Source organism: Gopherus flavomarginatus, chromosome 25 (assembly GCF_025201925.1).
Source record: "Gopherus flavomarginatus isolate rGopFla2 chromosome 25, rGopFla2.mat.asm, whole genome shotgun sequence".
NCBI classification, from domain to species: Eukaryota; Metazoa; Chordata; order Testudines; family Testudinidae; genus Gopherus; species Gopherus flavomarginatus.
In genome coordinates this window covers 5874056-5900636 of record NC_066641.1, presented here as the reverse complement: position 1 = coordinate 5900636, position 26581 = coordinate 5874056, and the positions used below count along the sequence as shown (strand labels likewise).

General features: G+C 45.5%; 2 protein-coding genes across 2 annotated transcripts in view; both read right to left on the bottom strand.

Annotated features, from left to right (window-relative positions):
* Positions 1-226: 226 nt before the first annotated feature.
* On the bottom strand, positions 227-17598 carry METTL2A (methyltransferase 2A, methylcytidine). Its single transcript, XM_050935363.1, has 9 exons — positions 17519-17598; positions 15877-15968; positions 10395-10774; positions 7545-7594; positions 5902-5962; positions 4181-4320; positions 3314-3420; positions 3026-3091; positions 227-648 (listed from the first exon to the last, which is right to left on the bottom strand). Exons 1-9 carry the CDS (start codon positions 17596-17598, stop codon positions 476-478), a joined length of 1149 nt encoding a protein of 382 aa, XP_050791320.1. The 3' UTR covers positions 227-475.
* Positions 17599-18988: 1390 nt separating this feature from the next.
* The window catches only part of EFCAB3 (EF-hand calcium binding domain 3), a 73541-nt gene continuing 65948 nt past the window's right edge, over positions 18989-26581 (bottom strand). Inside the window, exons 36-39 of the mRNA XM_050935362.1 lie at positions 25328-25539; positions 22473-22657; positions 20958-21080; positions 18989-19463 (exon numbers count right to left, since the gene is read on the bottom strand). Coding sequence (XP_050791319.1) covers positions 19170-19463; positions 20958-21080; positions 22473-22657; positions 25328-25539 — 814 coding nt within the window. The 3' untranslated portion in view covers positions 18989-19169. The remainder of the gene's footprint in view (positions 19464-20957; positions 21081-22472; positions 22658-25327; positions 25540-26581) is intronic.

Here is a 26581-nt window from a genome sequence, read left to right as displayed (position 1 = left end):
TATCTGATTTGCAAGGCATGTGAATTTGGATTTCAATACCCAGAGCAGCGAGTGACAAAAAGGTGATGGGGCAGGAGGATCTGGGATGGCTGAAATGAACCCCACTGCTCTGCAAACCACAAAACCTGAAGATAAGGTCCAAACTTCTGTTCCTTTCCATGCAGAGACTTGGAAGACAGAGGACTCGTTACTCATTTTGCTCAGGCTCAACAAGAGACAGTGAGTGCCCATTTCTTAGGTAAATTGTTAATCACCCTTAATTTTAAAAACAAAGACTAGTAACTAGATATTGTCGTGGAGTCGTCCTGAGCATAGCTCCACCTTGCACACAAAGCATGTCAACGTACGACTAGTCCGGTCATTGCAGGAGGCGCCAGAATTCAGCATGACATGGCAGGTCTGCTCAGTGCCACACGCTGCACAGGAGGAGAGTCCCAGCAAGTCCAAATACAGCACACCTGATAGATGCGCCTTGCTAATGAACGTGCCCATTCTCCTTCTGTCCTGCAGGGAAGGGCTTGCGGTATTTACACTGGATCCACACTCGATGCATCGTCACTTGCTTCCCTCGGTTCACCTGTAGGCGCCGATCGACCAGATTCTGGACTTTTTCCAACCCAGCCGTGGTGAAAAGAGCATCCAATTCATCTAGGAGGGTTGGGGAGGAGGCAGTTAAGATAGCAGAAGCATTAGTTTGATCAACGCTTGCTTGTTGTAAGCTAAACTGCTCTAAGTGGAAGTCAAAAGATTCCTTTGAAGGTTCAAGGAAGTGCTGGAAAAATCCAGTGCTTTTGATTCCACTGTCAAATGAACGGACCACATGACACCTGGCTTTGGATGTATCATGATCTCTACAGTCTGCCAACCCTTGTGATCATCTCGGGGCAAGAGTTAACATCGACCTTGGGGTACATGTTCTGTTCTGCTCTACTGAGGAGGAAGAGAAGTGCTTGGATGATCGGCATCACAGAGAGCAAGGGGGAGGAGGAAAGGAAGACAGCAGCAACCCTAGAATGAAGGGGTGGGCACTGTCCATTCATGAATGCCTGAGGGGACGGACTTTCCTGTCTCAACTATCCCTAATCTTGGAATGTGTTTTTCAAGGGATTTGATCAAGATGCTAAGTACCCTCAAATCCCAAAGTCCCTGGGAGTGGAGGACACGCAGCACCCTACAGGATCAAGCCCATGCTGTAACGCTCCAGGGTTAAGCTTACAGTCCTGTATGTCTGATATATAGGGCCCTGCCAAATTCATGGTCCATTTTGATCAATTTCATGGTCACAGGATTTTTAAAATAGTACATGTCATGATTTTGGCTATTTAAATCTGAAATTTCATGGTGTTGTAATTGAAGGGGTCCTGACCCAAAAAGGAGTTGTGGGAGGACTGCAAGGTTATTGCGGGGGCAGGGGGATTGGTACTTCTACTCTCTGTGCTGTCGCTGGCTGCAGCTGCCTTCAGAGCTGGGCAGCTGGAGAGTGGCAGCTGCTGGTTGGAAGCCCAGCTCCGAAGGCAGAGCCGCCGCCAGCAGCAGGGCAAAAGTAAGGATGGCCTGGTATGGTATTGCCACCTTTATTTCTGCACTGCTGCTTGCAGTGCTGGGCCCTCAATCAGCAGCCGCCACTCTCAAGCCACCCAGCTCTGAAGGCAGCAGTGCAGAAGGCTGGCATGGTATGGTATTGCCACCCTTATTTCTATGCTGCTGCGGGCGGGGCACCGCCTTCAGAGCTGGGCACCTGGCCAATAGCCACCGCTCTCCGGCCACCCAGTTTTGAAGGCAGTGCAGAAGTAAGAGTGGCAATACTGCGACCCCCCTAAAATAACCTTGTGACCCCCTCTAACTCCCTTTTGGGTCAGGACCTCTGTCTGCCCTGTGAAATCTGGTCTGCCCTGTGAAATCAGGACAGTATAGGGTAAAAGCTCCCGAAAGATCAGATTTCATGGTCTGTGATGCGTATTTCATGGCCGTGAATTTGGTAGCGCCCTACTGATATGGATTGTGGTCATTAATCCAAAAACATCCCAGAAAAGGCACATCAAGGTGGGGCTGATCAAGACACCGAGTGCCCTCCAGGCCTGAACAATGCTATAGCCAAGCAGTCCAAATACAAGCGATACGCGCCATGGTGCATTCTGTATCAGGGTGCCCCGATGCACTGGCTGCATGTAAAGCCAGAGACCTAGTAGTGCTGGGAGAGACCCAGTGTAATTGCAGCTCTGGGAGCATGTGATATTACAGTGTTTCTGTAGCAAAGAGTGAACAAGTCCCAGCTTGTGCTCTTTTATCCCATACCTGCCATGCTGAAACCTTTGCCAGACAGCCATTTTCTGCCTTTCCAAACACCCATTTTAGAATGATTTAGCTGTAACGTATATGCCCACACAGTGACCTGATCAGCTCATTGCAGCAGTACCACTGCCCTACATACACCCATCATTTGAGACCAGACTAATGGTTACCGGCAGTAGGACAGAGGTGCCCGATATCACTAACTTGGCTGGAGGTTTGGAGGGCAGGGGGTGATGGGTGGAGAAGAATACAAACCCCATGATGCAGCAGCAGTTTTGCTGAGGCTACCCCAGCTCAGCAGACAGAGTAGTCTTTAGTTCCCCCACATTGGCAGAAGACAAGATCTTCAGAGTGCTGGCCCCTCTCACTCCACCCCCACGTGCCCTCCCCCATGAAACAGTATCCAGGGAATGCCCCTCCCCACACCTCCTCAAATTCTGCTCCCCTCCCCTCTTCCCCCCCCACTCCCAAGTGCAGCAAGTTCCATTGCAAGAGGGCCCTCTCCACGTGAGGCAGATGGGGAAGGATTCTCCACTACATGAAGGCCAGAGCCATATTTCACAATGATCAATAGGCCCAGCTCTTCATGCAACTGACAAACCTCTAATGTTTCAACCCGGTCCGGAGAGGGTATGTCTGAGTCCGCTGCTTGCCTCTGGGGGTTTGCAGAATTTCCCCACAAGTAGGAATGAGGAAGGTGAGAAGGTTGGGAATACGAGATCTAATCTCCTACCTTGTGTAAAGAAGTAAACTCTGGTCCCATCGCCTCTCACGTAGAAGTTATCAGACAGACACCGACCTGGGGGCAAAAGTTGTTCGGACAGTATTACCCACCTAACTTATTTTAAACCAGCCAATCAGCTGCACAAGAAGCCAGATGGCAATCCCCACCCCCTACTGCACTCTGTGCTAGAAGGGAAGTTATCAGTCTGTCTCCTAGATACACCAGCCTCCCCTGCAGACACTCTCGCATCACCCATCCCTGATGTGGCAAGGGTTCCAGCGTGGAAGGAGGAAATACCTTTCTTAAACCGAAGCTGCGCTAGGTCATAACGACCATAATCTCGTAACAGAATCATTCCTCCTGGTTTCAGAAGCCGGCTCAGTCTGTTAATGACGCACTGCATCCTGGGAAAAGGGCAAATTAGGAAAATTCAACAGCCTTCAAAGTTATGCTTGCTTCCTTCGTCCCTCAGATCATTCAAATGAGTTGAGCTTACCAAAGAGACAGAGTTCCTTTACGTTTAGACTTTTATTTACAACTTATGACTAGAGTGAAAAATTCTCATTTTAAACAGCTCAGTTGTTTTAAGGTTTTTAAAAGGGTGGGTTTATAGTGGAGAATATGAAGATTGTTGTGGTTTTGTCAGCAGCTGTCCCAATAAACTCGATTGCGTCTATACACGCGGACTTGTAGACTATAACTTTGTTTATCTGAAAGTCTTTGTAAGATGGCATCGCATCAGAGGAAGTGGTCACGTGATTTAACACAGGATCTCCAAGTGCTATCCATGGTTCTGCATAGATTTCCTGTGAGAGTTTGGGCAGGAATCCTAGATGCTAGATAAAAATCAGACTAGAACAGTGTTTCCCAAACTTGAGAAGCCGCTCGTGTAGGCAAAGCCCTTGGTGGGCCGGGCCGGTTTGTTTACCTGCCGTGTCCGCAGGTCCGGCCGATCGCGGCTCCCACTGACACAGGGTGATGACCACACTAGGTTAAATTTAGAGTTTCAGTAACACAGGTAAGGATTATTTCACTACAGAATGTTTAACCTGACAATATCACTTTAGTATCCGCCATGAAGGAGCTTTGACTGCGTTAGTCATGTGAACCCTCTTCTCCGTTCATTACAGTGAATTGCTGGTGCTGGAGTGGAGGCCAACTTACTTTTCTGGGAGAAGAGCTGATAGGACAAAGATGAGAATAATGATGTCAAGACTCTCCTCTGGCATTGGGTATGGGCTTTGGTCCTTGCACAGGTCATGAACGAAGGCAAAACAGCGAGAAGAGTCATACTCTGCATTGGTCTGCAATTAAAAAAGAGGATACAGACACTGTCAGACACAAATACTAACGCTACCTGGCTGCAGAGTCTCCATTTCACTTTCACATGGAAAAGCTGGAAGAGCCAGGGTATGTCTACACTGCAGTTGGGTTAGTGCCTCCTAGCCCAGGACAGATTCGCACTAGCTCCACTCAAGCTAGCGTGCTAAAAATAGCAGTGTGGACACTATGGCACGGGAGATGGCTCAGGGTAGCCATCCCAGTCCAAGCCTGCCCGACCAGCTAACCTGAACCACTGCCCACACCGCAATGTCCACATGTTATCTGTAAGTGCACTGGTTCGAGTGGAGTTAGTGTGAGTCTGTGTATCCAGGCTGGAAGGCATGCCCTTTGCTGCAGTGTAGACATACCCCCAGAGGCCTTGAGTCCATCTCAGAATAACCCCTGTGTGTACAGCTATTATAATTAGAATATTCGAGAAAGGGAAATGGAGGGGAACTATGGAAAATCATTAAGTAGATACGGCAGAGTTATAAGAGAGTTCTGGACTCATTCTATTCAGTCCTTCTCTACTGCCAAAATAACCAATGCCAGACTGTGGGATCAGTGACAGCTTTAAGGTCAAACCTCTCACAAACGATCAAGGCTAGAAATGGGTGATTTATACCATTAAGCTGGAATTCTCCCCTTTATAGAAGCACAGAGGGTCAAGGCCTAAACCTGATCCACTGAAATCAACGGTAAAACTCCTACTGATTTCAGTAGAGTAGCACTGGGCTCTTAGGTTCAACATTTCAAACCAGGATCTCTAACGCCAGGCTCTTAAAACCATATTTAGATTCCTAAACAGAAGGGGACTGTTTTACAGAGTCGCGGAGCAACCCCAGCTCCCAATGACATACAGACTCTGGTCAGTTTCACTCTGTGGCTGCTTGGGAAGGTGGGGAGCACCAACATACATACTGGAGCAGCTGCCCCTTGCTGCTATCCTTCTCCCCACTCACCATCTCTCATATCAAACGGGCTGATAAATTTAATACTCAAGCTAAGTTTTCCAAACTCCATTCTAAACAGATTTGTTTATACCTGCTATTCCATAGCCAAAGTCAATCCTTGCCCCAAACAACAAAGTCAGCATCCACCATGACATCACACCAGCTGCCTGTGCAGCAGCAATGAAATGCTACTTCCAGACTTGTGGTTACATCAACGATACAAGTGAATCAAGAACAACATTAATTGACTGAGGCTGTAAGAAATCGTTCTAAAGATTTCAAGACTTTAGCAGTTGCCCAATTAAACAGCACCTGGTCTGGAGACGGGAAAGCAGACTTACTTCTCCAGAACCATTGTCAAACTGCCTTTTTATTTAAAAAAAAAATAAAATTAATCCTGTTCCCTTCCTTCCTGCAGCCTCCAATGGCCAGATCCCCTAATCTACTTACACGGAGAGGCAGTATCCAGTTCTAGCTAAATATCAAGCTGCCAGGAAAACTGAACTAATGAAGGCAGTGCTAATAGTAGATCTTTGCAAATGCTGCACAGGATCAGCAGCCTCCACCTAGCTGTGACTTCATCGAGAACTTACACAATATTTAGTTTACCTGGACAAGATCCACAGCTGTGTTGGAAAAATCACAGCAATAAACAAAGAGCCCCGGATCACTGAAATAAATGCAAAAGAAACAAGAAACAGTCACGTGCCCCATATGGTTCTCAGGGTGGATAAAAATTAATCATAAAAAAAACCTGGATTTTTAATCTAAATATATTTGTCTTTTTAAAAATAAGCCTATTTAAAATTAAATTTGAAATTATGACAATCTATATTAATACCTACACTTACTATAATCTATTAAAATAATTTAAGTAAAAAATATTCAGCCACTACATGTTTGCGGCCAAAGTTTTAAAGCAAATCCAAGCACTGAACTGGGAGCAGTCATGCTAAGCACCTGTAACTAGATTTTGTCAAAGTGCTAAACTATCTTTTGACAACAGTAGTTTCTTATGCAGGTGCAGAGTCATGATTTTTTCATTTCAATTTATTCAACTATTTCAATTCAATGACTAGTTCATTCAAAGCTGAGAAATTGATTGGAAAAATCAAACAAAATTTTCCTGCTTTTTCAACTCCCGATCTATGAATAAAAATGAGGCGTAAGAGGATGAAAACTACTAGTTCTAAAATCTTGAAAGAAATGGTGATCAGAAACAACCAATTCAATTCACTAACTACACACAAGACTTCATTTCTTAAATAAATCAGTTAGTTTTAAATACTAAACATGTGTTAATCTTTTTTCTTATGTATCCACCACGTTTAAGGTAGTTGTATTTAAGCAATAAACACATTTTAAAATGCTGGTTTTGTGCAGTTTAATTGAATTCCAATTTCCATCTAAATTAATCTTCATCGAGTAAAAAAGAAATGCATCATTCACCACTTTCTAACATCATAAAAAAAAAGTTAAAAATTAACAATCTGAATAATGTAAATTAAGTTATATAATTGCTTAAATAAATGTGTATTGAGATAGTGTATCCTCCTGGTTAGCAACAAGCAGTACCAAATTTAGCATGAACGCTAGATTTAGTTTAGCAAATCAATGTTTTAATGATTACCTGCCAATGAGAAGTAACCTTTCATTAGGAAAAGAACTAAACAGTACAAATGCAAAGCAAGATTAAAATCGTTGACTTAAATCAAGGTTTCCTGCTTGCTGATTTAAATCAGGATTAAAATTGTTGATTTAAAATCAATTTAACTTGCAAAGTAAGTTTTAGGGAAGAGGTGGGTTTAATGGCGAGAGCACGCAGCTGGGAATTAGGAGCACTGGGCTTTATCCGCATCTCTACCAATGACTTGCCCTGTGGTCTTGGATGAATTACTTAGCGCCTCTGTACTTCCATCGTCCCCATCTGTACAATGATGCTTACAGTGTTGGGGGAAAGGAGGGAGAACAGAGATTACGAAGCTCGTCCGCAGAGTACTTTGAAAGCCACAAATGAGTGGGTGTGCAGAATTTCATGACCACCAAATGCATCCTATGGACTCTCAGTAACCTTTTAATCACAATTCATTCATTCAAAGGTGTGTGGGCAGAACTGACAAGGTGTGTTTGTGTTTAGCTTCTTTTATATGCAATGGGTCTATGCATTTAAAAAAAAACAGAAGCAGAGCACAACATTCTTTCCAGTGATTTTTTACGACTTGTAGAGGAAAAAATGAATCAGAGCTGCTTACTTGTTGGTTTGCAAAATTGGGAAGACCGTATTTCCAGCACCACAGCCAACCTGCAGAAAAAGAGCAGCCAGTTACACACCTGTCCTGCTTTCCTCAGAGACATCTGCTTTCTAGTCTGCACTTAGCAGCTGTTACAAAGCATCACCCTCCAGCCACAAAATGATGTTCCAGCAACCTACGGGGGACCAATCCCAAACAGCAACAAACACCTGCAACACTCATTAATGAGATGAAGATGGTCAGCACTGTCACAGAGTCACCGGGCGATGCTCTGGAACTGCTCCCCACCAAGCCAGGCAGGACTTTGGGGAGCCTCCTCTCCCTCGGAGCAGACTTGTTCAGGGCAAGAAGCTCACACGGCTTCACCTCCTGGGTCTCTCCTTGGAGCATTCAGCATCCTCTGCCCCTCCGTGAGCTTCCCACAGCGAGCCTGCCCCAGCGGGGTCCTGGGGAAGCCACAGGGTCCTGCACCCTCACTTTGCAGTCAGACGTGACTCAGCCAGCCAATAAAACAGAGGTTTATTCGATGACAGGAACAGGGTCTAAAACAGAGCTTGTAGATACAGCGAACTGGACCCCTCAGCCGGGTCCATTCTAGGGGGCAGTGAGCCAGACCCCCCACATCTGCCCTCCACTCCTCGACCCCAGCCAGCTCCAGACTAACAACCCCTCCTAGCCCCTCCTCTCTGCTCAGCTCCTTTCCCGGGCCAGGAGGTCACCTGATCCCTTTGTCTCCAACACCTTCAGCTGGCATCTTTGCAGAGCAGGGGCCCAGGCCATCAGTTGCCAGGAGACAGAGTGCCAGGCATTTAGGTGCACTGTCCCTTTGCTCTTCAGCAATCATATGCCCTTATCCCACCACCTAGATACTTAAGAACTGCATAGGGGACACTGAGGCACCAACACAGTATTCAGAGGAAACATCAAGAACATTCCCAGTTCGTCACAAGCACCTTTCAGGATCAGGCCCTGCAGCCGAGCATCCACAGGAAGCCACCAAACTAGCTGCCTAATTCTACCAACAGTCTGGCAGATTGTGCGGAACACAGATATTCCTGAAAGTTGTTATTGCTGGAATTGCAAGCATAACAACCACTATGAGTCACCCAGGCAGCCTCAAAGGCCAGAGGTTAGTCAGTTTCATTTCCATACAGAGACAATGAGGAAGAGTGAGGGAGGAGGAGGAGATTTGCTTTGCTCTTTTGCTTTCTGTTCTAGCTGCACCATATTATTTCAGTCTCCCTTTCTAGGTGGCTCTCCTACTATCCCTCCTTAGAACTGGGCCTGCAGTGCTACTTCCCCTTACCCCTCCCCTTGATTGGAAGAGAAGATAAGCCATACAATTTAGTTCAGCGGCTTTTGCTCCTGAATGTTTAGGGACTTCTGTGGAAGGACTGAAGTAAGCAGAATGGAATGTGCTATTGGCTGTTTGAAAATGACGGCGAGCGCAGAAAGCACATGGGTAGGATATGAAAACAGAGATGGTTTAATAGTATGGAAAGCTGCCTCTAACAGATTTTAGGTGCTAGGATCCTGCAGAGAGCTGCAAAGCTGTTTATGCTGACTCACCTCTGGGAGAACAGGGCTCCAACAGAACAGGTGGCCGGCCCAGCCACAGATATATGATGATTGATCATCCACAGTGACAGGTTGTGCGGGCAAACTTAGCACAAATATTTCAGCTTGAATAGTTTATTAGCCGATGAGTTCTATAATCTGTTTTAGGAATGCTGTTGATACCCCTTATGCATCAACATTTTGAGACCTCACAACTACCTGAAAATTCCTCAGCTGTACTGCATAGGGTTTTTTTGATCTGCAATACAGTTTTCAGAGTTTTGTGTCCCTCAAGTCAGACAGACTCAGGAGAGAACCCAGAGGCCAGGGACAGAGGGAAGCTTCCTGAACACGGTTAACAAACCAATTCTATACACAACGAGAATGCATGTTGAGACCTCAGCTGTTACTTTAACATCAAATAGCAATAACTTGCCTTTTGAATCTCAGAAGGCCTCAGTGTGGGGCACAGCCAGATACTAATCCCTTTGGGAACTAGTTAGTAACAAAGACCAATCTGACCCAAAACCCAACAGGCTTAATTCAGTTCACAGTTTTCCTCTATGTTTTTAACACCCTCCACTGAGCTGCTCCAGTCCATCTCACAGCTGTGGTCCTCTCGCTATCCCCCCAACACCCTGCTTGTTGTAGAGGGGAGTTTGCTTTCCTCTGCAGCATGGGGGTACAAGTCACTTGTCAGGATTATCTGGACATCTCACTTTAATAATTTCTCTGCCATCGCAGGGGGTCTTGGGCAATCCTAGTCTCTGCCTGTGGCACATAATAGTTTAGTCTCCCGTGGGCTATAATACTTTGGTCTAATTTTGGTTGTTGGGTTTATTGTAAAGGTGCTGGGTAATGCTAGTGGCCCATGAAATATTGGAGGATGGGGGTGTGTATCAAATGAGATGATCTGGTGGTCCTTCTGGCCTCAAACTCTGTGACTATATCTATTTCTTTGCTCAGTCTCATTACTCCTGGCACAAGAGCCTTCTCCTCTGTAGCAGCTTTCCTGAATCTTTCCCTCATATCAAATTTCAGCTGAAAATTAAGCTCTCTCCTTGCCTATATTACAGCTTCTCTCCTATTATTCATTTCTGTAAAGAGCTTTGGGATAGATTTGTAAGAAAGACGGTTGGTTCTGTATGTAAAGTTGTGTTGCGCTGTAAGATTTGGTGAGGTTGTACATGACAACCGGTAAGTTTGAAGTCTGTCACTTTCATGGACAAAGATTCTGCTGGCAAGTTTGATTCACTTGGGAAAGAGGCTGTTTCTCTCATTCACTGAAGTTACCTCTAGTATACGGTAAGTGGCAGAGGATCCTGGGAAATCACCATCACTTAGTTTCAGGTCACCCAACTTCGGTACTGCTTCTCCATCTGTGTCGAGTCTGTTGATGATATTATTACTGTCTTTCATCAAGTCCAACTGATGATGCTCTTGTGTTCTGGTTTCCAATGAACAAAGACCATTTTCACAGCTCCCCAGCCTGGTGTCTCTGGGTTTTCTGGTGCTACCATCTTTGTATTCAGACGCCTCAGGTTGACTTAGGTTCTGGTCCGGTGCCAGTTCAGGAAATTCAGTGAACAGCCAGTGTCTGTCCTTGAAGAAGCCATTTTCATGGATTTTATAGAAATCATTCCAGTATTCATTGGCATTGAGCTCATATTCATCTGTAAGCAAAGACACAGAAGAAAGGTCAACAGAAGACAAGTCAAATTTCTTAGCTTGCAATCAGTTTAATCAAACAGGGGTCACAAGCTCCATGTTGTATTTAGTAACTTATTTAAGAATTAGGGTTATTCACTGAGGAGCATGCTGATTTGAGTCCGACTGCCTCACATGTGGAGCAATCAGCCCTCTCCCAGCTATGACACCACACTGCCTCATTAGGAATAAAAAAGGAAAGTGTTTGTGAAGGAAGTTGTCTGCCTTTCTAGCTCGATTTCATGGCACCAAGATAGGCCTTTTCTATTTGTAGAGAACTGATCAAGGACCTCTGCGACCTATTCCCCATCTCTTCCACTGATTCTCTCTGGGACCTGAGGAAAGTCATTTAGGGCTTCATGCCTGAGAAGTACAGAGCACCTACTATTTCCAGTGAGAGATGAAGGTGCTTAGTATATTTCGGGATCAGGCCTTTTAGCTTCCCATCTGACAAATGGGATAGTACTTATCTACCTCACAGAGGCTATGCAAGGCTTAGCTAGTATTTGTAGCGTGCTTTGAAACTGTGTGAAATTAGAAACATTATTATAACTTAGTCTGACTGCCAGCACAGAATTGCTCCCAGTATTTTATTTTCCAGTGTATTGTGCAATTTAGAGCATCCGACATTTCTGAGATTACAGACAGGGAAAGACCACCAAGGGAAATGTCTGCTCCCCCATGCACCCAAGAAACTTTAGTGGGGAATGTTATCACTCGCAGATTCTAATCTCTCAGACCTCCTGGACTGATTTCATAAGATGAGTAACACAATAGTGAGCAAGAGCAGGAAGACTTCCCCTCTGTCGCGGATGTGGAATGGAGGTGATTGAGTGAGTTTCTAATGGGATTAGAAATGGCCTGAAAATTTCCATGACATGACTGCACAGATTTCAGATACCTAATACTGTTCTTGGAGCTGCTTCCTCTCCTGGGAAATGGACCCAGCGTAAGGAACTGATTAGTATCTTCCAAATGTGGTGAGCCTCTCTCTCAAGTAAGGTTTTGGCATGAGCACTCCTGGCCTATTGTGCTGGGAAGAGTTAACAAATTTCAGCTGCCTATCAACTTGTAAGTGTTAAGGCCGAGGGCCACAGACTCCAACCACATTTCAACAAGATGCAAGCCCTTAAACAACTTTTGACAGTGACTTGTTATTTATTGAACTCAGAAAATTCACCTACAATTATGATTACTCACCCTCTTCTACAGCTCTCACTCTATTTTCTCTACCACCTGTCAAGGACAGAAGGCTTAAGCAGGGAAAAAGGGGCATCCATTAAAATTAGAGTTACTCTTGGGCCAGCCATCAACACAGAAGATTAAGCTGGAAACTCCCTAACTGTTTAAGAGAGGTCTGAAGGAGGATAAAGAAAAGAAGGCTGGAAATGTCTGGGGAGAAATGCAGTCTCAGTCTAAAAGAAGGCTTGGGCAAGGGAGAAAAAAAATGGTTTTGGCAAAGAATTGAAAAGTCAGTTACGGGTGTATTTTTAGCAGGATTTATCCTGAAACACAAACTACTAAATATAAAAATAACCCCTCTGACTTTATCTCGGTTATAAGGATTTTGTAAGGAGCCATGACCTCAGGACCAAGTTAAGAGAGATTTTAATATCTGATGACAGGCTGCAGCCATAGTACCTCATGCTGTGATCCAATCAGATCTCAAGCTAAGCAGGGTCAAGCCCATACAGTGTTTACACAGGAGACATTCAAAGACCACTAAAGTTGCAGCAGAAGTAGTAATGTTGATTCAGTAGCTGGCAGTTTTTCCTGAGCTCCACGGAACCAAAGCCTTAATGCGGAGGCAAGGAAGTACAGTGCTAGTGGTGCCATCTTTCAGATGAGAAAACATGAGGTGCTAATAAAATTTCACAACATTTTCATACACGTAGGGGATGCTAACCTTGGTGTCTTGGCAAGATTTCAACTCAGCGATCTACATTCTAATTACCTAAATCAGTGGCTCTCAACCTTTTCAGATTACTGTACCCATTTTAGGAGTCTGATTTGTCCTCCATACCCCCAAGTTTCACCTCACTTAAAAACTACTTGTTTGCAAATTCAGACAAAAATAAAAGAGTGTCACAGCACATCATTACTGAAAAATTGCTGGCTTTCTCCTTTTTACCATATAATTATAAAATAGATCAATTGGAATATTAACATTGTATTTACATGTCAGTGTATAGTCTATAGAGCCATATAAACAAGTCACTGTCTGGGTGAAATTTTAGTCTGTACTGACTTCGCTGGTGCTTTTTATGTAGCCTGTTGTAAAACTAGGCAAGTATCTAGATGAGTTGGTGTAACCCCTGTAAGACCTCTGCATACCCCAAGGGGTACGTGTATGCCTGGTTGAGAATCTCTGACCTAAATGTCTCCTGTGATATTCACTGCATAAGATATTATGCACTTCCTGTCCTGAAGAATGATGCAGTAGTGCTGTGCATTACTGGACAGTGGCTATTTTCTATTCCAGAGGTGTGGTGGTCCTTCTAGTAGACCTGTATAAAGCCATACCTACCTCAGAGATGTTGTGGAATGTACTGTTTGTAAAACAACGAAGACCTCACATCTGTGCAGCGTAAGAACAAGAAATCAAGGACCAGCTGGTAAGTATCACTCAAAAAATTGATTTTAAGGCCCGAAAGATCCATTACAATCCTCTAATTTGACATTTTCCCATCGTGGCCCAATGAACTTCATCCATAATTCCTGCTTCAAGATCAAGACTATTAAAAATATTCCTTTTGGTCAGAACTCTAGTGTGTGAGGACGTCCATGTGTGAGCTGGATTCCTGCGGAGCTCTCTCTTTGGTTGGAAGTCCAGAGAGATCAGCTCTTCCTTGTGAGGACAACCGCCAAAGTCCAGCCCATATCACCCCTTCACACTAGAGAAATCTCCTGGATGAAATATGTCCCCAAACAAAAATTACTGGCCACAGAAGATGGGGAGGGAATCAGAGACTCCATGGACCCGATGAATTATTGTCTCCAAAGAGAAAGTGTGGAAGCCACACTGCTTTTTCCATGTCTCCAGCTAGTTAATACCCTTTCCCAACCAGACACCCTCCCCTTTCCTTCAAAATAAATTCTGAAGGCCCATCTGTTCCACAAGATACTACAGCTGTAACAACCAATATCCTACTTTGCATTGTACTGCTCTGTAGTGTAGCTACTCGTGCTTTAGATTACTAGAGCTTCAGCAGGGATTCTATTCTGTCTAGAATGCCACCATGGAGTGCCATGCACTGAATTATAGCAGTATATTAAGTCCCACGGAGGGGGCAGAGTTACCATCTCTCCTCTACTCTGGGAGTAAGCAAAGCTAGCGGATAGTTGGGCAGCTTTTAAATGAACTCAGCATGTTGGATATCACAATGACGGCTGCTGGCTACTGAGCACTTTTGAGAATCTAGATCCAAGAGTTTAGGAGGGTCAGTCTTAGCCATAGTGAAAAGCCTGCTATTGTAAACACAATGGAATGCTACATGGAAAGGACCTGAATAGTCCCATCAGAGTTTGCATTTTTGCCTTACAGATGTAATAGACTCATGCCCCTTTAATTTTAATTAAAGAAGAAGATCCAGCTTGATACCCAGGAGCAGTCTACCGTAGAAATACCAACGTAGACTATTCCTATTTAGCTACATCCAAGCATGAGGTGGGATATAACAAATAACATCAATCAAATCTAGTCTAGCTCTTGAGAGAAAGGTACAGCAGCGGACAGCAGGACACTTTCACCATCTTTCACAAAGTAGAATGAGATCTCAGAGCAGGAGAGGAAAGGGGCTGGGTGAACTTTAGAGCAGCTTTAACCAAAACATCAGCTACAGAGCTATGCTTCTCCAGCTTGATTCAGATTTATAACTACTGAGAGTTTAAGTGATGGATACGCCAATATTTCCTGCACCGAGGTCTGAGCAAGTGAAGGGAATTTGAAAGAAACAGCTTAGAACTTTAGTACCACACTGATTAGGCCTCAACTAGACTAGTGTGTCCAGTTCTGGGTGCCACATTTCAGGAAAGATGTGAAGAAATTGGAGGAAGTCCAGAGAAGAGCAACAAAAATGATTAAAGGTCTAGAAAACATGACCTGTGAGGGAAGATTGAATAAACTGGGATTGTTTAGGCTGGAGAAGAGAAGACTGAGGGGGGACATAACAGCCTTCAAGTATATAAAAAATTGTTACAAAGAGGAGGGAGAAAAATTGTTCTCATTAATCTCTGAGGATAGGACAAGAGGCAATGGGCTTAAACGGAAGCAAGGGCAGTTTAGATGGGACATTAGGAATAACTTCCTAACAAGCTAATTAAGCACAGGAGTAAATTGCCTAGGGAGGCTGTGGAATCTCTGTTACTGGAGATATTTAAGAGTAGGTTGGATAGACACCTGTCAGGGATGGTCCAGCTAATGCTAGGTCCTGCCTTAAGTGCAAGGAACTGGACTAGATGACCTCATGAGATCCCTTCCAATCCTAAGATTCTATTATTTGATGCCAAACATTCAATGCAGGATCTTGGATAAACTAACATTTTTCTTAGTCTGTTTCAACTATTACCATTAACTTAATGCACACAAATACGGGCACCACTAATACTGCCTATAGCTTAATAGGCGAAAGAGTGAGCTTATTTCACAAGGAGCATAACATCATACAAGGAACTTGAAGATTAAATGTTAGAAGTCATTAAGCTGCTAGAGAGATAGACAGCCATGAAGGCAGAACAGAATCTGCCCCTTGCCTTATAACTGGGAGAAGTCTGTTTATATGATTTATAGCATTTCCTATTAATATGTAAAATATCAACAAGGAAGTTCAAGGCCAATGTGATCCTCCCAGCCAAGATCACTTAAAGTCTAATGGGATGAGTTATGGGAAAAGTTCTAAAGGCATCTAGCGGCACATACTAAACAGACCCCGAGTCTGATTAAAATCAGCAGTTTTGGGAAAAATGTTGGGGGAATAAATGAAGATGAATCTTTGTTTTTGCCTAGAATTGTCAGCTACTGTACTGATCCATCAAGATTTATAAGAAATACAGTGGCATCTAGAAGTACCTTGTTTGTCTTGTGGAACAAGCTGCCTGCTGTTCTCTTGAACTTTGCTCCTTGCACTGGCTTCCTGCTCTTCAGACCATTCAACATTATCCCTGTTGGGAAAAATAAAATGAGCTACTTAGCTGGGAAGGTTAAGACTGGGGGAAAAAAGAGGAAGCTGCTGGGCAGTGCAACAGCATTTCAGTGTCTGGTAAATTAAGAACCAAAACCACTCTCAATAAGCAAACAAAGGGAGGGAATTAGATGACTCACTGAATTGGTAAGAATAGGGTTTTCATCTGTAGGTCTCCAGTTCAAATCTGGGCCAGTTAGGTAGTGAGCTAAAGCTCATCAACATGTGATGGCTGTTCTGAGGTGAATGTGAATGGCTTTGGGTGCCCATACAGTTTTAATGGACAGAAATCCACACCACAAAATCACTATCACATTTAACACTAATAGGCACCCTTCGTTGACAAAGCAGACAACTCTCCTGTCATGTACTAAAATAGCTTTAATTCATACAGATGTAATATTGAACAATATGTATGAATATCCTAGAGATAGGACTGGATACAGGAAAACTTTCAGATGTTAAGAAAATGTTGACAGTTTCAATGTACATACACAGTTGCACAGGCATTAAAGCAAGTGATAATTTAAAAAGAGCGAAGAAAAATGATGTGAAGGAGACAGGACAAAGAAGAATATAGGGGCCTAGCAGAATTATTCAGGCCCTAAAATGGGTTATTCTTTCATTACTATTTGACAGAGACAAAAGACTTAAAGAAAAGGAACAGCAGATCCCTAAGAATGCTCCATTTCTGGAGAAAGGAAATTGAGGATTTACATTTATGAAGCAACTTTGAGTCATATAATCCATAACTGGATCACCAAGTAAGGAGAGAAAAGGGCTGTGCAAATGCAAAGGAGGAACAGTTTCAATCCGGGAAGCTCAGTTCTCTCAGGGTGGGATGGTCCGTACGGAAGGGGGGGTCGGTTCCCCCGGGGGGGATGGTCTGCATAGAAGGAGGGGGGTCGGTTGCCCTGGGGTGGATGGTCTGCACGGAAGGTGGGGGTCAGTTGCCCCGGCGTAGGACGGTCTGCATGGAAGGGGAAGGTCGGTTGTCCTGGGGGGATGGTCTGCAAGGAAGGGGAGGGTCGGTTCCCCCGGAGGGGGACAGTCTGCATGGAAGGGGGGGCTGCTTCTGCATGGAAGGGTGGATCGGTTCCCCCGGGGGAGGGGGAGGACGGTCTGCACGGACCGGGGGGTTGGTCCCCCGGGCCCTAGGCGGGAGGGCTGTGCACACACAGAAAGGGGGGGCTCGATTCCCCTGGGGGGATGGTCTGCACGGAAGGGGGGGGTCGGTTCCCCCGGAGGGGGCTCGGCTCTGCACGGAAAGGGGAGGGTCGGTTCCCCCGGAGGGGGCTCAGTCCCCCGGGGCCTAGGCGGGAGGCCTGTGCACACGCGGAAAGGGGGCAGTTCTCCCGGGTTCGCAGGGTGCCCCTCGGGGCTGGGGGGGGGTCGGGCTGCACGTGGGGGGGGGCGGTGACCCCCAGCGCTAGGGAGTCTGCGCGAGCGCACGGGGGGGGTCTGTGCCAGCGGGGGGGGACGCTGCTCGCAGAAGGGGGGGGTCCCCCGGGGCGGCGCGGGTCGCCTCACCAGGCGTTGTGCTGGAAGAGTCGGCTCGGGTCGGTCAGGAAGCGGCTCCCGAACGGCTGCCTCCTCCCAGGGGCCGCCATGACAGGCTGCGCGACCCGGAACCGGAACCGGAACCCGCCCCTTGACCCCGGTGCCCGACCGGAGAGAGAACTGCCGGGCGGGAGGCGGCCTGGGAGGGGCGGGGGCTGTTCCCGCCCTTGCTGGAGCGGGGCCTGGGCCGAGGCTCGCGCCCGCCCCGCGCAGCAGCCGGAGGCTGCGCCTGCCCCAGGGAGCCCGGGCGTGGGGCAGCCCCGCGAGCAGTGGGGTCGCCGCCCACCCGTGGCACGTGTCCCGCGGGGGCGGGGGGCAAGCGGTGCTGGAGCGCCCGGCCCTGGGGTCCAGCCCACCCAGAGCAATAGGGTCACCGCTGCCGTTTGCTTTCAGGGAGCAAGAGCCCAGCTCCTCCTGCCGCCCCCCGACAGAGCAGGAGGCCCAGAGTTCTGCCCAAGGCGGTCAGTCACGCATGTCATGAACGCATTGTGCCTAACAAGGCTCATCAGCATGGACGTGTGTCCTCTGGCGCCATGGCTGAAGCATGAAGGGACCTACAAATCTTCAGCACATCGGGCATGTAGCGATCGTGCAGTGCGGCTCCACCAATGCCATGCAAATACCTGTTCTCAGGTGGTGTAAACAAGAAGCAGGCAGCATTCCCTTCTGCAAATGTAATTAGGGTGACCAGATGTCCTGATTTTTGGGTCTTTTTCTTATATAGGCTCTTCTTATCCCTCACCTCATCCTGATTTTTCACATTTGCTGTCTGGTCACCCTAAACGTAACCAAAGTTGTTTGAGCGATTGGCTGAACAAGAAATAGGACTGAGTGGACTTGCAGGAACTAAAGTTTTACATTGTTTTGTTTTTGAGTGCAGTTATGTGACCAAAAAAAAAAAATCTACATTTGTAAACTGCACTTTCATGATAAAGAGATTGCATTTCAGTACTTGTAGGAGGTGAATTGAAAAATGAATTTTTTTTATAATTTTTACAGTGCAAATATTTGTAACAAAAATATAAAGAGCACTGTACACTTTGTATTCTGTGTTGTAATTGAAATCGATATATTTGAAAACAGAGAAAAACATCCAAAATATTTAATAAATTTCTATGCATATTCTATTGTTTAACAGTGCAATTAATTTCAATGAAGGTTTTAATCGCAGTTAATTTTTTTGAGTTAATCATGAGTTACTCCAATTAATCGACAGCCCTAGTAATGAGTCATTGAACTCCCTGCAGCTTCCCTCCCTATGACGTAAGTATGAGCCCCATTTCAGAGATGGGAAAACCAAGGAACAGAAAGTCAGTGGCAGAGCTAGGAATAGAATAGAGAATCTTGATACTGCTCCCCCAAATCTATCAGGTAACCCCTACAGTGATATTCCTGAATCCAGTGATTGTTATAGAGAAAGAGCGGAGACTGGTAGAAGAAAAACATGTTTCTCTTTTAATTCTCATTGTATTAACCACTATGCAAAGAGGAAACAGTTCTTTCCTACCCTCGGACAGTGTGAACTGTGTAAGAGCCTGAGACTTATAGAGAAAAATAATGGGATGGGAAGGAGGAGAATAGTCAACAGTGATGTTAAGAAAATGGAGCAGCATGGCTCTTTTCATTTCCTCTCTTTTCCTTTCCTTATCCCACTCTTGACTTCGCTGTCATCGGAGCAGGCTGAGGAATGTTCTCTGCGGTACAGTTTGTTATCATACTGCTGAAGTTCGTTGGGTGTCACCAGCTCTTGGCGAGTGTTCCACGACCAGGAGTAGGTGGAGAAAGTGTGGTAGAAGCTGTGGTTCCCTGATTCCAGCCCAATCTGGCCACCGTGCAACCTCCGCCACAGTTTCAGCATCCTGTTCCTCTCCTTCAGTGCCATCCCCTGCTTGTACATTTCAGTTACCCTCTTCACCTATGGAGAAGAGATGGAGGTTGAAAGAGGCTGCAGAGTAGCATGGAGCCAGATCTTTACCCAAATGGAAACCAGCTACTGCAGAAGTCTGACAGATGGGAGGTGTGAAGTGGTCAAAAAAAGATCTTGGATACCCTTTATCATGCACTGACTGCAATTAGATGCTGGTAAATATCACCAATTTATGTAATGGAAAGATTTACTGACATTTCTTATTATCCCTTTGGTTTCATACTTCACAGTAATTTCAAGGAATTGCATGAAGTAATATAGATGCTTAGTTAAAATTCTTTCACCAGAAAGTTCATTGTATGGGTTACACCTTGTAATTACACTGGAACTTCAGTGTAACTACAGTCACTGTATTATAAAGGGTTGTGCATATACCCCAGTTCCTACAATATTTCTAAGGTCTCCATCATCTTGCTACTGTATCTAAGTGGTAATAGCTAATGGTATTTGTACTTGCTGCTCCTAACCCTTGCATATGCCTCTGGGAGAGGAGGAACGGTTGCCAGGAGACAATCATGGTGGAACAGGGGTATGGAGAACCAGCAACCCTCTAATTTGTACTGTCTGGGTTACTGATAATCATACATTTCTATATCACCTTTTATCTCAAAAGGGGCTTCAAAGCAGCACTGAAATGCAGCCACCTCTGGGAGTAGAGGGCAGCAATCAGGCTGAACACTTGCTAACAATTTAAGGGGGAGGGGGGAGTTTTGACCAAGTAGACTGGGTCAGCTCCTCTTACTATTACAGAAAATAGCAGATGGAATCTTTAATGTCCATGTGGAGCAGTGAGGATCTCAGGGCAAGAGTTTCCAATCTGAGTTAGTTAAAATTAAGTCCCTATAAAAGTGATCTGATTTTCAGAGACACTGAGCACCTCGCATGCCCAGCAATGTCAGTGGCAGTTGCATTTGCGTACATCGGGTCTGAATTTGTTCCATGTCCTAAGCAGCTTTATGTTTCAACAAGCAAAATGGAGCAACTCCAGAGAGACACTGCTTACTCTGTCTGGAAGGGGTCAGACTGACAATACTGGGAGCTGAAGTCCTTTCTCCATAGTATGGGCAGTGTGGCAGTGCAAACGTCCAGATGCTGCCCGTCACTCCTGTCTCAGCCCTGCCCTGAAGGGATGGCTGCCAGGTGAAAGGGTAGCATTAGGTGGCCATGGCCATCTTTGACCTCCACAAAGGGGAACAGCTGGGATGGATGCTGGTTCGTGTGATGTGGCCCGTTAACCAGGACCGAACCCTTTATAAAGGCCACAAAATAGCCATCTTTTCATCGCTAGCAACCCAAAGTAGTGCCCTGGAGATGAAAGGGCCCCTATACCCCACTCGGAATGCCGTGAGCCAGCCAGTCCTTGGAAGAAGAGTGTGTTTGACTGGCGAGGATCTGATGGAGTGTAAAACTGGTTATCTCCTAAAATACCAGAAAGAAGGGAGGGAGGAATTCTTTGGAAGGGGTGGTAGACTTTGTACTCACATCTAGTCGTATCTCACGCAGGTCTTCTATAGTCAAACGGTGTTGCCTCTCCATCAAGTGAGGGCCGAGACTAAGGGAGTTTTTCTTGACTCTGAAGTAATCAGGAGGTTTGAATGCAGTTGCCTGATTGAAAAAGGCAGAAAAAGAGGCTTTACCAATGGTCCGTCAAGACAGGCCTCTTGCCTCAGGCAGTGGCTGTGACCTACTGCTTTCAGGGACAACAAAACCCTCTCTTATGTACCTGGCCAACTGTTTATGTAGCTCATTTGGGGAAATCCCTTCCTGCATCAGTCAGGCTGAAGCATGGGATCTGATTAGCCATAGCTCAGCAGCAATGCAAGGGTACCAGAGTATATGTACAAGGCAAAATTCTGTTTTCAGTTACATCAGTGTAAATCCAGACTCACTCCATTCAAGTCAATGGAGCTACTAGTCTAGATTTACACAGCAATATACAAGAGCAGGGTTTGTCCCTATCTACTTTCAGTACTGCTATGCTCCAGGACTGTCCCCAAGAGGAGGAAGCACAGCCTGCTGCTCGGAAAAGATTTCAGTGTTGTCACGCACAGCCATGTTTTCCCATCTGCTGTCCACATATCTCAGGGTGCGTGTTGTGGAGGACCATAGAGAAAGTAGACATCTTCATTAAGTGTCTTGTGTGGTCTAGGTCACTTGATTATATATTGAGATTGGGAAGTGAGAGACCAAGGCTGTTTTGTGGGACGGATAGCTCGCTGGCCTCTTCTGCTGCATGCATGGTAGGGTTCATTCCTTTAATCATCCCACGAAGACAACCCATCAGGCTATCATGTTATCATATGTTCTTTATATCTGTGGCAGATGGGAATGTGGGGGGATTCAGCCAGAATCTCCTGCCTCAAAGCTTTTAGGACAGGGATCAAACTCACACCCTTTTCAGACAGCCTAATATGTTTAAGAGAAATCAAGGCTATTTGCTTCCCTGTAAAAGCGTATCCCTGTCTTACCTGGAATAGTCACCCAGAGGTATTGGGCTTTCTGGGCTGCAAAGGGGAGAGCTATTCTATCCATTATACCTCTGGTGAATGCCAGATATACAAACCACCAGAATTCCCCACTTGATGTAATCTCTAACATACAGACAGCCACAGTATGCCAGCTGCACAAACTGCAGGTTAAATGGTGCAGCATTCATAGATTCATTTCAAGAACATTTCTGGGAACAATTTTCCAGTGGCCACATTCAGAGATGAGTCTCAAAAGATCTAAAAGGAAGTTAAGTTTGTGTAATTTACACTTCCTTCCGTCACCCTCAATGTGTATATTACATCACCTTAGACAACTCCAGGCTTACGCAGAGTCACACCCCATTGACATCACTGAATTTGACCCCCTGAGTCCAAGGGAATGTAAGCGTTGAAAGGATGTGCGCTAACCCACACATTTCAATGGGGAAGAGTCTATACAGCACAACAACTCAGACCTGCCCTTGTGTGTCATCTGTTATTACAGAGATTAACTGTTTGCTTATCTTGCCTCGCGCAGCCAGTTTCTTTTATGGAAAAAATGGTTTTCAAAGGACGATATAGGTTCTTTCCTTCTCTGCATCTCCAGCTTCTGTAAGTCTTTTTTTGGCTTCGGTATTGACATTCCATCCCGGTTGGGAAGCAATGGGAAGATGGGTACCTGAGCATAAGGACTGTCGGAGGGGACACTGCTTGCTAGCAAAGGGGAAAAGAAAAGAATGGATATCACTAATTGGACACGGTACCCACCATCTGTTTTCTAGCCCTTTGCTCTCCCATTCTCTGACCAATCCAACACTGTAGGACTATACATTCTGAGATCTCCCCTATTCACTTTTCCTCCTTTTTTTGTACCTTACTTTCTGTTAAACACATGGAAAATATGAGCCAGCAGCCTCTGATTTTGAGTGCCCAACTTTACAGATCTGGTACCTAATTTTCAGAAGTGTTGAGCCTCCACTATTCCAGCTGTAGGCAAAGAGTTGTGGGTGCTCAGCCCCTCTGAATCATCAACCCACAAGTGTCTAAAGTTGGGAAACCATAAACGGAGACATCCAAAATTAGAGGCCACCTTTGAAAGTCTTAGCCATAGGTTGTAAGAACTAGACATGGTAGCCCATGAGCTATTTATTATACACCGAGCAGCCACCAAGAAGAACTGAACGGTTATTTAAGGTTCCCTTGTGTGTTGGAATTATTATTCACGCAGGATATTATCATGATACTAATTTAACCATAAATTGCTTTATTAAATCCAGAGGCCAAAAGGTATTTATACAATTGCTCTAAACATGCCCACAAAGCCTAAATAATAAGCAATTTACTACAACCAAATGGTAACAAAACATTTATAAGCATTTGATCAAGATATTTACAACTGGACTAAACACTCAAGGATGCTTAGACCCATATTGGTTCAGTCCGATGTGGTCAGGCAGGTATTAGCAATGAACCCTTGAAGAGTTTACTTTGTTTATATCCTTTAAAAAACAAGTGATGTCATTGCCAATTACTGACTTCGGGTAAGAGCCAACTGGAGACAGTTCACTCTTATTTCCAGTCTTAATCCATATAAGATTACAACCTCCTTTCTCCCCAAGGCCTTTTCTCCTTATCTCTTCCCCTCCTTCTTGCTGACACACAGTTTTTCCTTTGTACCTGGGTTAACACAGGCCCTGTTTTTTGAGATAACATTGGTATGTGGGGTGGGAAGGGCCATGCTGGCTCTTTTTAAAACAGATCATTTTTGTCTTATTTAAAACAAGTCACCGGACTGATCAGAAGCCATTTTAGAAACGTCCCCTTATCTCATTAATTATTCTTTGAACCAGACGTCCTCCCTACTTCATTTTTTCGGGCCGTATAACTCTTTACTTTCAAGGCCTTTCTTTACAACCCATATTGCTTTAACCAATGTGACAGGGTCAGACCAGATGGTTACAAAAGAGTGGTCGAAGGTGGATACATTAGCTCCAGGTTAAGCAGGTCCCTTTTCCCTAGGTAAGATAACAGGGACTATTCCAGAACACTCAGGAACTTTCTAAAACTAATTAAGGCAGGCAGGCTAATTAGGACACCTGTGGCCAATTGGGAAGTTACTAGAATTAATTAAGGCTAATCAGGACACCTGGTATAAAAAGGCTTTCACTCCAGTTAGTGGTGGGTGTGGGTAAAAGTAAGTAAAAGGAGCTGAGAGTGAGAGGGTGTGCTGCTGGAGGACTGAGGAGTACAAGCGTTATCAGACATCAGGAGGAAGGTCCTGTGGTGAGGACAAAGAAGGTGTTGGGAGGAAGCCATGGGAAAGTAGCCCAGGGAATTGTAGCTGTCATGTAGCTGTTCCAGAAGGCACTATAGACAGCAGCAGTCCACGGGGCCCTGGGCTGGAACCTGGGGTAAAGGGCAGGCCCGGGTTCCCCCTAAAACCTCCCAACTCCTGATCCAACACAGGAAGATCTCTGAGGCTAGCAAAATCCACCAATAAGCACAGGACCCACCAAGGTAGAAGAGGAACTTTATCACACCAACTTTAAGCTAACTTTAATTCTCCCATTTTATATTTCTTCTACATGGTGACAGTGCTGATAATACATGTGGTCAACTATTTCATTCCTCATGTAAGAAAGGAGAGCTACACAATTTACTGTGAGTGATGTCCCATTTTGGTGCCATCAGTGGGTGGCATCTGGGAGAGATGACTACTATTTTTTTTTTTTACTAATCAAGAAAGCAGCAAATCTAAAGAGCCTATCAGAGTCATATTCAAGCCCCACTGAGGGAAGAACTAAGTTCAAGGTGCTCAGAGAACAGATGATCATATTTTGATCATTTGAAAGGTGTCAGCCTGGTGATCCACAGGGGTGGAGCTTATTTTGTGGGTGGAGCCTGGAAGAGTGCCCCTCCCCTCCATTTCATTACTCAGATAAGTGATCTGGAACTGGGAAATCTGGGTTCTAGTCCTGGCTTGGAGGCATCCCAAATCAGTGGTCACTTCTGTAAATCTGAAGCAATTTGCCCAGGATCACCCAATGAGTCTGTGGCACAGCTGGGAAGAGAACCCAGGCATCCTGCACTTTCACTGCAAGAATATGCTTCCTCCTATCACTCATGTCATTGTGCAGTCCCCAGAGGACTCCAAGCAGTGTCTATTTTGGGTGGGTGCAGGTAGCAAAATAGGCTTTGCTAACCTCGGCCCTGATCCAAAGCCCAAAATCTGGTAGGGAGAGGGGACTTCTCCTTACTGGCAATGGATACAGGACGCTGCAGTGAATAGCTGTGACCCGCCGCAAAGGGGCCTTCTGCCTCTTTGGCACTGCCCCTGAAATTCCCACTCAAACACAAACACACTGAGCCACGTGAAGTTCTTACCCTTGAGGGTTTCCACATAGGCTTCCAACTCTTTGTCTTTCATCACTGAGATGCGGGCAGCACCTGCAAAGGCAGACATAGGAGTGATTCTGCCTCGCTGAGGAGCTGGGGATTTTCTGAGCATGCGGAGCCCCTTCCCGTGCTCCACTGAGCCGCCAGCATCTATCCAGACCCTCCTGCCAGTGGACGCCAGGAACTTCTGCCGGTAGTAACTAGAAGACGAAAGACAGCGCAGTGTCACCAAACACACTACATGCAGGACAACTATAACAGCCTTTTTCACTTTCTTTAAAGGGGGCTGGCAAAGGGTGGTGTGGAATGGAGGTTGTGTCCTTTTCCTGCTTTATGTTGCATAGAGAAAGCTGGGGAGGATTTGAAAGTTTTTTTTTCCTATTTTAAATATATATTTTTTTAACTTTAGCATCAATTCAGCTCTTATGTCTCCTTGGAGACTCTGTGGACAGCTAGAGAACTCATCAGATTATGGTACCTGCAATATCCAGATACTGAATCCTGATTCACTGTGAGAGGGAAGGGATTTCTAGTCAGATAGACTAATGCTCTTTGGATCCCATTGGGATACCCTGGTGCACGCTGAATAGCACTGGACCCTGTTGATTTCACTAATTGCTCATGGTGGAAGATACAGTTCATTGAGAGGAGGAGTAACCGAGTCTAGCGCCCTTGTTTTTAAAGCATCTTAAAACACTTGGGAGAGGGCTCTCTGTCTTAAGGATTCAGCTCCCCGCCCTGCTGATAAAGGGCAGAGAAAGCTCTGAGACCATACCTCTAAGTCCTCCACCCAGACCTGGAGAGGCAAGACTTGACAACTGTACTCCTTCTAAGGGTGAAAAAAACCTTTTCCAGGCCTTCTTTACTCACCATAAGGAAGCAAACCACACCACCTCTCTTTCTTTGCAGGTCACCTTTAAAGATAGGTTGGCGATTCTGATTTAGCCCAGAGGTCGGCCCCCCACCACCCACAAGATTTCCTTCACGCAGCCTGCAGCCATCCTCGTCTTTCATACCCTGCAAGGGTGTAGGTTGCCAAGAAGGAGCCAGCAGACAATGCTCCAGCTTGATGAAAGCAGCCAGGCTGGGAGGCTTATGCAGTGATCTGGAGGTAAGGTCATAAGGGCTATGTAGAGAAGAGGGATGTGCTTTTTGGTGTGTGCCATACGGCAGATAGAACAGGTGTGTTTTTGTTCTCCAGGGGGCAGAGGGAGGAAGTATGACATATATCCACAGGGCCCT